This window comes from Protopterus annectens, chromosome 17.part0 (assembly GCF_019279795.1).
Source record: "Protopterus annectens isolate FY-2018-M chromosome 17.part0, PAN1.0, whole genome shotgun sequence".
Lineage (NCBI taxonomy): Eukaryota > Metazoa > Chordata > Ceratodontiformes > Protopteridae > Protopterus > Protopterus annectens.
In genome coordinates, this window is record NC_056751.1 from 729853030 (window position 1) to 729868855 (window position 15826).

Here is a 15826-nt window from a genome sequence, read left to right on the forward strand (position 1 = left end):
GTGTTTTGTTTTTCCCAAACGGGATGACTATGCATTTTTGGCATTTAGCTTGAGGCCATGACTTTGACACCAGGTGTCTGTCTCAGTAAGGCCTTTTTGAAGGACGTCCATGTCAGCCAGAGAGTCAATTATGGCTCCCAGTTTGCAGTCAGTGGCGAACTTGGTTAGCCATAGTCCTCTTGTGTTTGCGTGTACCTCTGAGAAATATATGCCGAACAGTAGGGGTCCCAGAACAGAGCCTTGCAGGACACCACTTGTGACTAGTTTAGAGTTGGACCTGGAGCCCGCTATTCTTACCATGAGAGTTCTGTCTGTAAGCCAGTTGGCAACCCATCTTGTGACGTAGGGGTTTATGTTCAGGCTGGTGAGTTTTTCTATAATACCCGAGTGAGGAATGGTGTCGAACGCCTTGGCAAGATCAAGGTAGGCTGTGTGAACCACTTTTCCCTCGTCTATGGCCTTGGTGACCGTCTCGAAGACGTCATCCAGGTTTAGTAGGCATAATTGACCCTTAACAAAGACGAACTGTGTCGGATCAAGTGTTTGGAGGTTCCCAATGTCTTGGTTAAGGAGTTCCATGATGATGCACTCCATAGCCTTGCAGAACAGGCTAGTCAGGCTTATGGGGCGATACTTACCAGGGTCAGTTGTGGCCCCTCCTTTGTGGGGCGGAATTAACCATTGCTGTGTGCCATTCTATGGGCACATAGCCCGTGGAGAGGCTGAGGCTGAACAGCGTGTTTAGGTGGGGGGTTAGTTCGTGCAAGACGCAGCCTGAGACACCATCTGGCCCCATTGATGCTGTGTTTTTGGCTTTTGAAAGGGCTGTTTTCACCTGTGCTTCTGTGATTTCTGGGACACTACCCTTTTCCGATATTGTGAGCCCTTTTGAAGGTGAGAGGGAGGTGAAGTCTGCACTGAATCTGCCAGGATGTTGGCAATATCAGTAGGTGCAGTATATTTTGTGCTATTTTGCACTAGCTCAGAGCATATCTGCGAGTTGCCACTTAGATTCTTGACATAGCTAAAGAAGGCTTTGTGGTTATCTTTCGAATCCTTAGCTATTTTTCTTTCGAAGTTAGCCTTGGATGATTTTATGAGGGACCTTAGTTTCTTACTGATACTGATCAGGGATGTCTTTCCTTCTTGGGATTTACTTTTTTTTCTGAACTAGTTTCCTCCTTATGTTGTATAACCTGTTTATGGCAGGGGTCCACCAGACTGGTTTCCTTCTCTTAGGGGAGTGAGTCTTGGTCTTGCTAGGGATGGCACAATCCATGCATCCTTGTAGGTGCTCATAGAGTGCAATTGTAAAGGATTCTGCATCTTGGGCAGTGTTATCCTTTAGCGTGGGGGCTGTGAAATTTACCACCTCTGCCTTAAGTAAGGTGAAGTTTGCTTTAGAAGAGTTTTTCACTGTGGTTTCCTTGGTTGGGTGTGGTGGTGGGGTGTGGGCATCCAGGGTGATTAGTTTATGGTCTGATCTAACCAGTGACTGGTTGACCTCCGGTATGGAACACCTGTCGCCCATGTTGGTGATGACCAGGTCCAATATGTTGTGGCCTCTGGTAGGAGTCTACCAGCTGATCGAGGACATTTGAGTTGATAAATTCCAGGAAGCACTGAGCCTGGGAGTTTGTACTCAAGTAGTTTTCCCAGTTAATGGTAGGGTAATTGAAATCACCCAATATCAAGGTGTTCGGTAGGACCTTCATGTTTTCCAGTGTCTCCAGAAAGGCGGAGTGGTGGTCCTGGGTCATGGACAGTGATCTGTAGCAGGCCACAATTTGCATTGCAGATTTGCCCAATGTTAGTTGCACATGGATGATCTCAGAGGTATCATGCTGCGCCACTAACCTGGAGATGTATCTTTGACGAATATGGATACACCCCCCTCCTTTTGTGTTCCGGTCCATGTTCTGTGGCCGAAATGTGTGGTATGAGTTGTAGCCCAGTAGTGCTGGAGTGATGTCTGGAGCCTTGAATCAGGTTTCAGTTACTGCACAGATGTCGACGTTCTCCATACTTAGGAGTGCTCCGAGCGCATTCATTTTGAGATTTAAACTCCTGGTGTTGAGTAGCATAACCCTCATTTTTTTACTTGTGCCGTTTATGGTGGTGGGTTTGAATTTTGATCCTTGCTTAAAAAAGGCACTATGGGGGCAGCAAGAGCCTTGGCCAGTATTCGAAAGCCAAGGGGTGACAGGTGCAAGCAGTCTCTTGCGAAGCAATGCGACTTGTCGAGCATGTCATCAGAGGCTGACAGACATTGGATCCCCTTTGAATGACACCAGAAGCTTAGCCAATTGTTGAAACTGATCATTTTTTCTTTATACTGAGGTATCATTCTTGGTGAGGGCAGGATGCTACTCAGGGTCAGATATATATATATATATATATATATATATATATATATATATATATATATATACACACACACACACACACACACACACACACACACACACACACACACGATCAGGGTGTCAGCTCAACAGTGACAAACACAAAGTTTGTATATCTTGTTTATAACACTCAGCCTTGAGACCCAGTTTGTGCTGAAAATGCTTCTTTGACTAGTCTACCTATCTGGTTAAAAGAACAAGTAAATAATTAAATAAACCCACTACCTTATTTAACATTTGTTTACAGGGAAAGTCCGACTGGTACAGAACCCATTTTCTGCAAAGGTCCAGGAAGAAACACTTCAGACACACACCTTTGGAATATGGCTGGAAACTGGAGAACTCAGAGGAAACCAATCATGAACACAATCAGGACAATGCAGCCTCCTCACAGAAGGCAACCCAGCTGAGAATTGAACCAGAGAACCTCTTGCCGTGCGATCACAATGCTAACTGCTGCACCACTGTGCCACCCAGCTTATGCCATGCTGTCATTAGTGCTTGTTACTTGATCTGTTTTTGTAGAACAAACTATGCTTGAAAACATAGTTCTCTAAACACTTCTGTCATGCAACACCCAATATATACATTTCTATGCAATATTATTCTCTACACAAATGTAATGTAGTAGCCGCTGCCCAAGGACGATTACGATGATGGCTGGTTGGTGTGTGTGGTTGTGTTAATCACCAGACACTCAATATAATTAAGTATACACACACATGCTATGTTGATATGTATTCATTTTATATGCGAGGTTACAGGGAAGGGTGCCACTGAAAATTGTCTTATGGTTCAATCAATCAATGCATAACAAATAAATAAGCAAATAAGTAAATATAATCAACCCGAGTAAAGTAACATAGGGAATCAAACACAAATATGCAACACACAGCATCAAGATGAAGAATCCAACAATCTCATCACAATTTTGTAGTTTCAGAAATAATAATAAACACCAGAGAGACAACCAAACTCAACAGTCTCCCACTTATATATAGCATAATTCACTGGCAGGATTCATAGGAATTTAAAGACAAGTGAATCTTGTGACAATTTACTCCTTGCTTGTATCAACCCTCAGGCTGTATCCTCTTTCTCTAGGATAGCATAGCCAGTCAAACCCAGACAAAACATATAGGTATCCACCAATCATCCAGGTTTCATCTGAAGGATGAGTGCATTGCACTGCTTAACCTACAGAGGCGGAGGAGCTGTGAGAAGAATCTCTCTTGAACACATTTTATTTACCTGTTGGTAAAGATTTAGGTCCCTGGTTCTGGCACTTATGAAGATCCAGGACATCAGGTACTTGAATGGCACAGAAGGTGAGATATATACTTTGTCTGAAAAGTTTGTAAGATACTGAATAAAGGGTGGTGTTTCCAGCTTTTCTTGGCAGCGCAGGGTCTTTAAGCCCACAATCTTTTTAGTTAGGAACATCCCAGGTCTTTCTAATCATTTGCTAAGTTTAGTGAGGTAGATTCCCAAAGGGGCACTGCAATCAATAATTGGTCTAATTAATGCTGAACAACGGAATGACCAGTTTAGATCTGGATAATATTCAATTGGCAATTAGCTGTGCCAAGTAGGAGGAATTTCTGGCTACTGCCATCACATTATGATCAAAACAGAGGCAAGTATCAACCCATATTCCAAGGTCCCAAACTACATTTTCATTTTGAAATGGAGTATTGTCTATGCTGTATCTGGGGTGGAGGGTGCGTCTACCAAATTTGATGATAAATGCAAAAAGGTACAGTAATTTGAGACCATTTTTCAGAACAGGATATTTTATGAAACTGTTTCACTTGCTATGTTATGTTTCTGTTTTATGACTCCGATTCATGTATCATTTTACCTCTGGAGCTTTTCTTCCCAGGCTTCCACTGAAAAGGCATTCCACACCCAGTCAGACTTTCCCAGCAAACAAATGTAAATAAAATAAAATCACAAATGTTAGTTCTTGTACAAGGGGTTTTGATATCAGATAAAAGCTTAATAATAACTCCCAGTTTGCAGTCATCTGCAGACTTATGTAGCTATTGTTGAAAAGGTGGGAAGGGGCTCCAATCCTGAAACCTGTACACACCACTGGTTACATTTATACTTTCTGATGAGGTAACTGCCATTTGCACTTTCTGGGTGCTGCCATTTAGTTTGCTATCAATCTTACCATACACAGATTGATTTTAAGGCATTAAGCTTACTTAAACTGCTAGTATGGGGTATAATATCAAGCACCCAGATTCATTTGGCAGGCTCTTCCTCTGACAAACACAAACTACTGGGAGTCAATAATGACATTTTGATATCCTAGCTTATGAGGTTATTTATAATATGTTCCATGGCTTTACAGATGAGGCTTGTCAAGCTGATGGGCCTATAGTTCCTATGATCAGTTGTAGGACCACACATACGGAAAGGTATAGGCAGTAGTATATCAAACTACAGAGAGGAATCTATCCACAACCCTCTTTCTCCGTTATTTTTGGACATGGGGTTGGGGTTTCACCTCAAAAGTGACAATCTTCTACAGTTAAGGTTCACACCGGGGGGGGGGGGGGGGGGCTAGCTAGCCCTGCTGCGGAAACTTCGGACAGGAATATTACAACAATAACTTAACGCTTAAAAAGCTTTTCACTCAACCTTTCGAGGAAGTCTCCAATGTTTATATTTTATGCCATTTTACTAAGGTGTAGTTTTTAAGAATACTACAAGATCAAAGTACTACTATCCAATTTAATGTTGTACTATTAAACACATTATATGCTGTAATTTGGTATGATTACATACTAAACTTTCGATATGCATTTGCTCGTAAGGGAACTTAAGAAACGAAGTACCCGTTTTAGCTTGTAAAGTTTTTTACTAATTAGATTAGCTTATATCCTTCTACTTCCTGTATTAATTAGCCCTAGCTGGTCATAAAGATGTGATAAAGTGCACTATTTAACAAAAACAGCTAACAGTACACTTGCTCTCCGAACACTTAAATCCATTCATAATAATTGTTTCATGAGACGAGACAATCTCGGATAATAACAATTCTCACCTAAATCAAAAAGCAGGAAAATAATTGACAATTTGCAGCAAACTAGTCCATAACACCAAATTCCTCTCTTCATAAATCTCAGTCTTAACGCCATCTTCCTGGTTTTTGTCAATGCCAGCTATTTACATCACTGTTATGCGCCCCGGCTTTAGTGGGCGAGTTTAGCAACAACTAATCCTCCTAACTACAGATGAGATCATGAGACTTAACGTAAAACATTTAATATCTCTCCACGGTCTGTCAGTGTTCCGTTTACCTTCCCCTTATTTATAATGCTTTCTGTTTGAAGTAAACTTCTAGGAAGTATAATATAACAGTTGAAAATAAAAGACCACATATAGTTTTAAAGAACCTATTTCTGCACCATTTCATAGGGAAGTAAAGCCGTCGCAGGCAGTTTACTTAGCAACTGGACTTCCGGAGCGTAATAGGGCCGACGTGGAAGTTTGTGCTGCACTTCCGTTGGGACGTGTCCTGGTTTACTGCTCATCCAGCTGACACGAAGTGATGTTTTATAGCTCGTGTGGTGAATGAATGCGGTGTCTTATGTAAAAGATACGAATATTTGTCAGTTATAGGAGGTATTCTGTTGCTAATTATTTCCCTGACACCCGAGCAACAGAATCAAAAAGGAAGCAGGAAGAAACATACTTGAAACTATGTTAACCAAGTTTGAGACCAAGTCGGCCCGTGTAAAAGGTATGTTAAGTGCACTTTCCTTATATACCTAACTAACCCGTATTACATTTTAGTTTCTGTCTTGAGTAGTGTATATTGCATGCATTATGATTTGTTTATAAATGCACTTGGCTTTAGGTGAATGAATCATTGGTTCCCCACTAGTCTAAACTCGGTTTCCAGGTTAGAGTGCCGAGTTTGCTGCATTCTACTCTTTTCCCTGATGAGTATTTTTGCAGATGTATTATATTTATTTATTTTGTGTTATTTTGTTTATAGTTGCTTGAGGAAGCGTGTAAACAAAATTATTTCTGAATTTGTTCAAACTTTAGTTGATGTATTCTGCTTGAGGCTGTCGTGTTGGTTGACAGGATAAGGGGGTTGGTTCATTTCTGTAGTCTGTTCCATCACCATTTATCTTTCGAATTATGCAGATATTTATGATAAAGATTTGTTCCAACAAGACTTAAACTCTGAAGTTTGCAGATATCTATAAGCATCACATTCTAGAAATTCAAATGTGTGTAGGAGTCAAGTGGCTGATATATTCTCTGAGCAAGGTGGGATAGACTGGTAGTGTCTGATCCATGTTATAGTTAATACAGGTTATATGGCCATAGTTTGGTGGTTAGTAATAAAGGTTTGACATTTTAATGTGTTATTAGTGGAAGTTATTGTCATGTTTGTGGTAGTGATTACTTATAGTGACTAAGTGAATGCTTTGTGAAAGTAGTATATTTACAGGTTATACTGCTTGAAACATCATTCTGATGTTACTATTAGTAGTTAATGCTGTGTTTGTTAAACTGTTTAACAGACTCATTAGACTTCATCTGGTATGCTTGAGTGATAGACTGTTCTTAGATTGAGCCTTCGTTATTGTGAGGTTGGAGAACCTGTGCTTTGTACCTGACAAATGTTTGCAAATGAAGATGCTGATTTGTATTTATTTAGTTATTTGAATTTGTTGACTGGGGTAGAACACTGATCATAAATGACCAAACACAGCATTAACTACTATTGAAGAAGAAAGCATTAAGTATTATAATATCAGAGAAGATATAGATAAGAATATGGACGAGTTAATAAAGAGAAAGATTAAAAAAAATGGAACGTGACCTGTATGAATACTAACATAACTTGAGTTACCCTACACCACCAAATAGGAGAAATCAGAGGGAAAATTTTTATAAAGAGAATAAAAGGGGACCTGGTGAATTAACTGGTGAGGCTGATCTACAGGAAGCAGACTATGAATATGAAGAAGAATTCCCTCCATTAAGGAGGTCTGAAAGAATCATGAACAAGCAGGTGGATAGAGAAGGAAATTTTTACGGGGGGGGGAAATATTAGCGGAAGTTAATAACCCCTTAGAATACCCATCCCCACCCAGTTCAGAGACCATTCTTCAAGAACATAATAAATGGACATATAACAACTTTAACATTTATAATTATAGTTCATTAATATTAGAAAAAGACCATTTTAATTTATTCTCTAAAGGTTTAAAATTTATACCGTATATTAGAGGGAATATTACTAAGTCTTTAATGGATATTAAAGTATTTTTAAGAAAAATAAATCTACATTTTTTATTCCCGAACCCATTAAGCAGGGCAGACTCTGTCCTAAGAAGGAAATCCACTTACAATCCCCCGATGCACCCCCAATTAAAATGTTTTGAGAGGTTGATAGAGAAGGAAATTAGAAAGGAAGAAATGAACATTACAAAATATTCAAATAATATGGGGAAAAATGAGAAAAGATTGTTGTATGAAATAAAGAAAGACACTAATTTAAGAATTATGAAGCCGGATAAAGGGGGAGGAGTGGTTATAATGGATAAGGTAGAATATGATAGTAGAATGTACAAGATATTATGGGATGATACTAAATACGAATTAGTATCCAAAAATGAAATAAATATTGCATATAATAAAATAGACATAAACTTGAATGATATGTTATATGAAGGTTCTATAGATCAGGATACGTATCACTTTTTAAAGGTAGAAAAACCAAAAATCCCTTTAATATTTGGTATACCAAAACTCATAAAAATGAGATAGATCCACCTTTAAGACCCATTGTTTCGGCAGACGGCTCTAAAACCCATACATTAGCCAAGTTTGTTGATAATAAGACTAAAAAATTATGGGTAGAAAGGAAACAAATATTGAAAGATTCCTGGGATTTATTGAAAGTTATTCCTGATATAAATGATATTGATAATATAATCTTTGTCACTATAGATGTAATGGATTTATTTTCCTCCATCCCCTATAAAGAGGGTATAGAATTTTATGAGGAAATTGTATATGAAGATAAAAATTTGACTAATAATGATAAACATGCCTCTGTTTGGTTAATGGACATGGTTTTGCAAAATAATTTTTTGTTCTTTAATGGTGAATTCTTTAAACAAATACAAGGCGTGGCCATGGGGGCAGCTTGTGCCCCCACCTACGCCAACCTGGTACTCGCCAAATGGGAAGAGAAATATGTGTTGGATAGTGCATTTAGAGCTTTCTGGGTACTGTACCGTAGGTTTCTGGATGACATAGTACTATTTTGGACAGGAGGTATAGAGAAACTAAATGAATTCCTAGAATATTTGAATAATACCACTAGTTTTTTGAAATTTACTTGGACAGTTTCTAACACTTCTTTAAACTATCTGGATGTGGAAATATATAAGAAAGGTAGTACCTTAGAAACCAAAGTGTACAGAAAGCCCACCTATTGCAATACATACCTGCACTATGATAGTGCGCATCCTACGCATTGTAAAAGGAACATTATCAAAGGCCAATTTGTGAGGGGCAGCAGGATGACCAGTAATGAAGAAGATTTTATGAGTGAATGTGATCTTTTAGAGACCATGTTTAGAGATCGAGGCTATCCTAATAAATTTGTTAAAGAAATTAGACAAGAAGTTGAAAAAGGCAGAGGAACTAGATTTATACCTATAGTGAAGAGATCTGAAACAGAAAATACCTTAAACATAAGCAAGACCAAAGATAAAAGGCAAGAAAATTACCATTTAGCCCTTACTTTGGAATATAATGGTATTAATAACAATATAAAACAAATTTTTTATAGAGAATGGAATAGGTTTAGAAAGCAGAAAGCATTCCGGCTAAGGTGGTGTACAGAAATGCACAAAGCTTAAAAAATATCTTGGAGAATAAGAATTCCAATGAATTAAAGGAAAAAAGGAAAAAAGGTACATACAAATGTGGCAGATGTACACAATGCCCATATGTACTAAATGGTAATAGCATAAACATTATGAGTAGGAACAGATTAATAATAAATGAAGAAAATTATTACAACTGTGATTCTATGGGTTTAATATACTTGGCTGTCTGTAAAATTTGTGACTCATTCTATATAGGGAAAACAGAAAGGAAACTTAAAAGGAGAATTTATGAACATCTAAACGATATTAAAAATTGTAAGGAGACTAACGCCCTATATAGACATACTCAGGAATGTTCAGAAGCTAGTTTTGTATTCACAGTAATTGAACATATTGAAAAGGATGTCAGAGGTGGACTTTGGGAGGAAAAGATAGAATATAGGGAGCTCTGGTGGCAAATCACACTAGAGGCTTATAATCCACCGGGTCTGAATGAATACACAAGTATATTACCTATTTTAAAGTTAAGGGCAGCTAAATTGTAATGTATATTTGAATGAATTTTCTTAATGTTTTGTGTTTATTGTAATATTTTATTTATACATAAGATTTTAACTAATGCATATCTTTAAATAACCTTTACTTTTAGGCGCATTTTAGCTATACACAGAACCTATAACAATAATGATCTTATTTAATTTTCTATGGAATTCATGATTTGTATAATATGTTTATATTTTTAGTATTTTTTTACTTTCATTAAGTGCAATAATGAAAAATGGTCACTAGAGGGGATTCCTGCCTAAGAAACATTCACTAGTTCATGTTTAAATAGTAGAATAGTATTTTGTTTTTAATTTGTATTTATTTTAATTAAATGGTGTTCACAACAATATTAAAGATTTATTTAAAATGTTATAAGGTTTTATGAAAATGGTTTTAGGAAATGATTTAATAAAAAATTTTTTAGAAATTTGGAATATTTAAAACAATTAAGGTAAGAATTTCGAGGGAATATTTGTAATTGATTAATTAACTGGTGTATAAATAGAGGTTGAATTATTCAACTGAGGACATCTGATGAAGTTGTGTGATAAAAACGAAAACGCATCTGTAGGAATAGCGTTAATGCTGTGTTTCCCTTTGTTGTATGTGGTCCAACATTTACTTTTATCGTATGTGGAATAAATATTGTGACATTCAACGCTGGTTGTCCTCCATTTCACTACTTGGATTTCTGGTAGTGATTGAGCAGTGCAGATTATGGTGGAATCATCAGCATACTGAATCAGGGTGCCAGGGTGAGAGGCAGTATGAAGGTTGTTTGTGAAAATGTTGAAAAGTAGAGGTCCTAGGATGGAGTCTTGAGGGACTCCAGTAGGGTTGTAGAGAAAGGGTGAGACTTCATTGGACCATTTCACTGCTTGTTTATGATCCTTGAGGTAGCTCTGAAACCATTTTACTGTGTTATGTGATAAGCTCAAGTTAGACGGTGTGTTTAATAGTAAGGGATGAGACACTGTGTCAAAGGCCTTGGAGAGATCAAGTAATACTAAGGTTGTATAGTATCCCACATCTCTGACCTTGTTTACTGTGCTGTAAAAGACAATAGAGCTGTAGCTGTGCTGTGGCTAGTTTGGAAGCCATGTTGGGTTTTGGATAAAAGATTGTTTTGCAATAGATGTTGTATTACCTACTGATGGATACCCCTCTCAAGAATTTTGGGTATGGGTGACGAGATGGATATAGGACGGAAATTGGATAGATCAAAAGATTTGCCTCCTTTGTGGATGGGGGTGATGTGAGATTTTTTCCGTATGGTAGGTACTTCTGATTCAGATAAAGACCTATTTATAAGGATACTGATTGGGTAGGTGACTGAGTTAGCAGCCAGTTTGAGGTAGTGTGGTGGGAGAATGTCAGCTGAGGCAGAGCAGGGTTTTAGTGTTTGTAGCAGTTTCTTAATGGTGTCAGTGGGTATGGGCTGAAATGAGAATGGGGTTTGTATGACATTTTGTTGAGTAGGGGGGTTAGTAATGACAGGGTTAGAGGTAGTTGATGGTCTGGGGTTGGTGTCTGAATAGGTTGAAGGGTGGGCAGGGTTCTGGATTAGGGGTGTTAGTAGGTCTGATATTGATTTTATGAAGTGCTTATTAAAGTTTTTGGCTGTTTGTGATGGAGGGGTATCAGATGATAGGGTGTGGTCTCTCTTTGTTTCAGGGTTAAGTAGAGAAGATATGGAATGCCAACATTTATTGGGGTTAATTTTTATGTTGGAGTTGAAGCTGGGAATAATATGACTTCTTATCATTGTTGATTGTTACATAGTGTTTTGAAATTAACATGATTTTGTTCTGTTTCCAGGTTATCTAGGCTAGGTGCCTTAGCTTCTTCAGGTATTTACATTCCTTAGAGAGCCATGGAACTGATTATGTGTATGTCAGAGTTTTTGATAAGATTTTATTTTACATTTGTTTACCAGGATAGTCCGACTGGACACAGGTCCATTTACAGCGGAGGCCCAGGGAGAAAAGTTCTGTAAAAGTAACAATGCAGTCACACGTGTAATACAAGTCACGATTAAAGTATCATAGACAAAGGCACTTTTTATACAGAAACAATTCTTGGCTAATATGCATATAGAAAATACATTTGGAGGTTTGCAGTAGGGATTCCTGAGTTTATTAAGAGCAACAGAAATACCTTAGGGTAGTTAGTTTGTTACATGAGGTAGGGATTTTATGTGATGCATGGGCATAGCCAGGAATTCAAAATACCTTAGGGTAGTTAGTTTGTTACATGAGGTAGGGATTTTATGTGATGCATGGGCATAGCCAGGAATTCACTAGGTGCACTTTGAGAGAGTTTTTAAACAGAGTAGATGGTAGAGCAGAGGTCAGAGTAGGGGGAAGGTTGTTCCAGATTTTGGCTATATTGTGGGAGAACAGAGCTTTCCCTGTAGAGTTATTGGCTTTGGAGATAGAGGAGCTATTTTTTTTTTTTTTTTTTTTTTTTTTTCAGAAGAGCGGAAGGGGCAACTTGACGTGTACTGGGTTAGAAGTTGGCTTACGGATGTGGTTTTGTTGGGATTATTTACAATATTGTAGGCAAGTATTAACTGGTGGTATTTGATTAGTTGTGGAAGTTCTAGCCATTTAAGTTCCTGTAATGCCTGACAGTGATGGGTTTTGAAGCTGAAATTACTAGTAAATTTGACAATTTTATTATAACAGGATTCAAGTCGTTCAAGGTCTTGTTTTCTTGTATGGGTAAGGATTGGGGCAGCGTACATAAGGGTGGACAGCAGGTGTGTTTGGGCTAGTGTAATTCGTGCTTTTGTCAGATAGGAATTTTTTGTGTCTGTATATTGTACCCATTTTTTGTTGCCCTTTTTGATTGATTGTGAAATATGGACATCAAACAGTAGGTTTTTGTCAATTTCTGTACCAAGGAGTTTGGTGTGGTCAGTGGGGGAGATGTTAGTACCATTTTTGGATGTGATTGTAAAAGGTTGATGGGTGGATTTAGTTTTGTTGGGAGCGAATATGAGTAATTTGGTCTTGTTGGGATTGCGGATGAGTTGGATTTGGGTAATCCAGTTTTCCACTGAGGTAAGGGATTCCTGGGTACGTTTTTGTAGGACTGTAAGTGATTGTGCGGAGCAGATGAGTGTTGTCATCTGCGTATTGTATAATTGTGGCATGTTGGGTGGGTGTATGAAGGCTGTTAGTAAATATGCAGAAGAGTAGAGGACCCAATATTGAACCTTGTGGGACTCCTATGGTGGTTGGAAGTAGGAGAGATTGTTTTGCCATTGGAGAGATTGTTTTGCCATTGGAGAGATTGTTTTGCCATTGGAGAGATTGTTTTGCCATTGGAGAGATTGTTTTGCCATTGGAGAGATTGTTTTGCCATTGGATAGATTGTTTTGCCATTGGATAGATTGTTTTGCCATTGGATAGATTGTTTTGCCATTGGATAGATTGTTGTCTGCCTGATGGGTAGCTTTTAAACCAGGCTGTAGTGGAGGGGGTGAAGGATAGGGAAGTCATGGAGTCTAGTAGTATGGTGTGTGACACCATGTCAAAAGCCTTAGATAGTCCTAAAAATATTGCAGATACAAAGTTATTTCTGTGCAGGTTAACTGTATTAGTAAAAGAGAGGAGAGCAGTAGTTGTACTGTGGTGCTGCCGGAAGCCATGTTATGTAGGTGAGAGGAGATTGTTAGACTTCACTCTCAAGTCATGCAATTCCTGAATACACCTTTCAAGTATGTTTGATAAGGGGGTAAGATGGCTATGGGATGGCAGTTAGAGAATTCGTAAAAGTTTCCTCCTTTGTGAAGAGGGATAATATATGATACTTTCCATAGTGTGGGATGTAGGATTCCTAAATGGAGAGGTTTATAAGGATGGAAACAGGGTAAGCTAGGGAATCTGCTGCTAGTTTTAGAAAATTGGCTGGTAAGTTGGGTAGTTGGTTTAAGTTTTTGTAGCAGTTTTTTAATTTTAGTGGTTGGGATGGGTGAGAGGGTAAAGGTAGGGATTGTTATTGAGGGGGTAGTTGGGAGTGTATTAGTGGTTGTTATTTAAGAGTTGAGAAGATAAGGATAGGATGGTTTCAGTGAAATGGTTAAATTGGGAGGCAAGGTCTTTAGTGTTATTGTTGGTGGTGGGAGTTTTGAGTGGATGTTTTACCTGGATTAAGTAGGGAGTTGATGGCATGCCAGAATTTTTGGGGGTCTCGTGTGTTTTTTTTGGCTGTCGAGGAAATAGTTTTGTTTATCAAGTTTGGTTTGTTTTTTAGCCTGATTTCTTAGTTTTTGGTAGTTTTGTCTGGTGTTATCTATTTTTTCCATACTTTCCAAGATTTATCTCTAGCTGTTAGAAGGGCTCTTGTTTCCTTGCTTAGCGATGGAGCATAGTTTGTCTTGATTTAGGCTCTTCTAATGAGTGCAGTTGAATTGAGGATGGTAGTGCAAGTGTGGTTAAAGTAGTTGACTGCTTGGTCTAAATCTAATGTATGAAGTGGGTCCCAGTTGCATTGTTTTAAGATATTATTTAGGTCTTGTGTATTTACTTTACTGTCATCTCTAACATGTCTAAAAAGTATGGGGTTTGAAAGATTGGTGAGTTTGCATAGAAGGAATGTGGGGAGGTGATTACTTAGGCTCTCTGGTAGATGCCAGGTGTGATATTTTTGTTTTGAGCAATTAACTAGTGTCCAGTCTAAGACTGATTTGTTTGTGAGATTTTTTATTCAACTCTAGTGGGTTCCTCAATGAGCTGGGTAAAACCATAGAGATTGTTATGGTTTGTGAGGTTGTTGGAGTTGCAGGATAAACAGTCTGTGTTCAGGTCACCTAAGAGGATGGTTTCCTGGGGTATTTTGAGATCCATTGCAGGATTTCTTCTATGGTGGGAGAATTGTTGCCAGGGGAAATGTAACAGCAGGTAATATTGATTTTTTTTTTGTGTGTGTGCGTCATTTATGGATAGAGTTGAGACTAGGGTTTCAGCATTTTGAAATGTAGGTATAGGGGTTTCTAGGGGTTTTATGTTGAGTATATTTGAAATATGGCAACTCCACCTCCCTTCCTGCCTGTTCTATCCTGCCATAGTATATTATACCCTGGCGGGAGAATTTCCTCATTCTGGATGTTTGGTTTTAACCAACTTTCAATTATGGTTACTATGTCTGGGGAGTAGTGAGCTGTAAATGCATGTATATCAGTAAGTTTGTTAGTTATACTCCTGGTATTAATGTTAATGATTAGTAGGTCTGTTCTTTGTTTAGGTGGAAGTAGGGTATTGCTTGGTCTGAATTAGGGTGTATATCCCCTGCTATGTGAAGTCTTTTTGTGACTAGTAATAAGTGTTTTATTCTATGTCTTATAAGTGTGTGGTATATGATATAGGTAGTTAATTGTATTTTATATATGTGTAGTGTTGAACTGTCTTTAAATAGTGAAGCACAAATGGGGAAGTGTATGTGTATGTTGGGGGTAATGTAGATGTGTGTTCTGTGGTACTTTGTGTTTAGTAGTGAGGTGGTAGAATGAGTGGATGTGAGGTTTGTTAGTATTGTGAGGGTGAGGAAGAGACAGACTAGGATGATTTTCATTTTATTCTAAGTAATGGAGTGGCAATATGGTTGGGTCTTGGGAGGGAGACGATTGCTTGTAGGTATGTGGTGGGGGTGTTTTTTTATGCTAGGGGTGTGGTGGTGTGTGTGTGTGTGTGTGTGTGTGTGTGTGTGGTAAGGTGTGTTCAGATGGTTTTGGTTGTGGGTGTGGTGTAGTGGGTATAAGTGTAGAGGTGCTGGGGGCGGGTGAGATTAGGGGGCAGGGAGAAGAAACTGAGCGAGTCCGAAGGGCTAATGGAGTGGGCAGAGCCACGGAGTGGAGTATCAGCAAGAACCAATCAGTTTTTAGTGAGCTTGTGCACAGAAAAAGTTCCTTGGGTAAGTTGCACCCTCTTTGGAAAATTTTGTGAAACTAATGGAAAAAGGTATGTGAGAAGTTACTACAATGGGAAAGAAAGTTAA

At 38.4% G+C, this 15826-nt stretch overlaps 2 protein-coding genes across 3 annotated transcripts in view; one reads left to right on the forward strand and one right to left on the reverse strand.

Moving 5' to 3' along the window:
- The window catches only part of NCSTN (nicastrin), an 876107-nt gene extending 870318 nt beyond the window's left edge, over positions 1-5789 (reverse strand). For both annotated transcript variants that reach the window (XM_044059533.1, XM_044059532.1), the window contains exon 1: positions 5461-5789. In XM_044059533.1, coding sequence (XP_043915468.1) covers positions 5461-5554 — 94 coding nt within the window. In that variant the 5' untranslated portion in view covers positions 5555-5789. The remainder of the gene's footprint in view (positions 1-5460) is intronic.
- Positions 5790-5933: 144 nt separating this feature from the next.
- Positions 5934-15826, forward strand: part of COPA (COPI coat complex subunit alpha) — a 915755-nt gene continuing 905862 nt past the window's right edge. Inside the window, exon 1 of the mRNA XM_044059531.1 lies at positions 5934-6159. Coding sequence (XP_043915466.1) covers positions 6120-6159 — 40 coding nt within the window. The 5' untranslated portion in view covers positions 5934-6119. The remainder of the gene's footprint in view (positions 6160-15826) is intronic.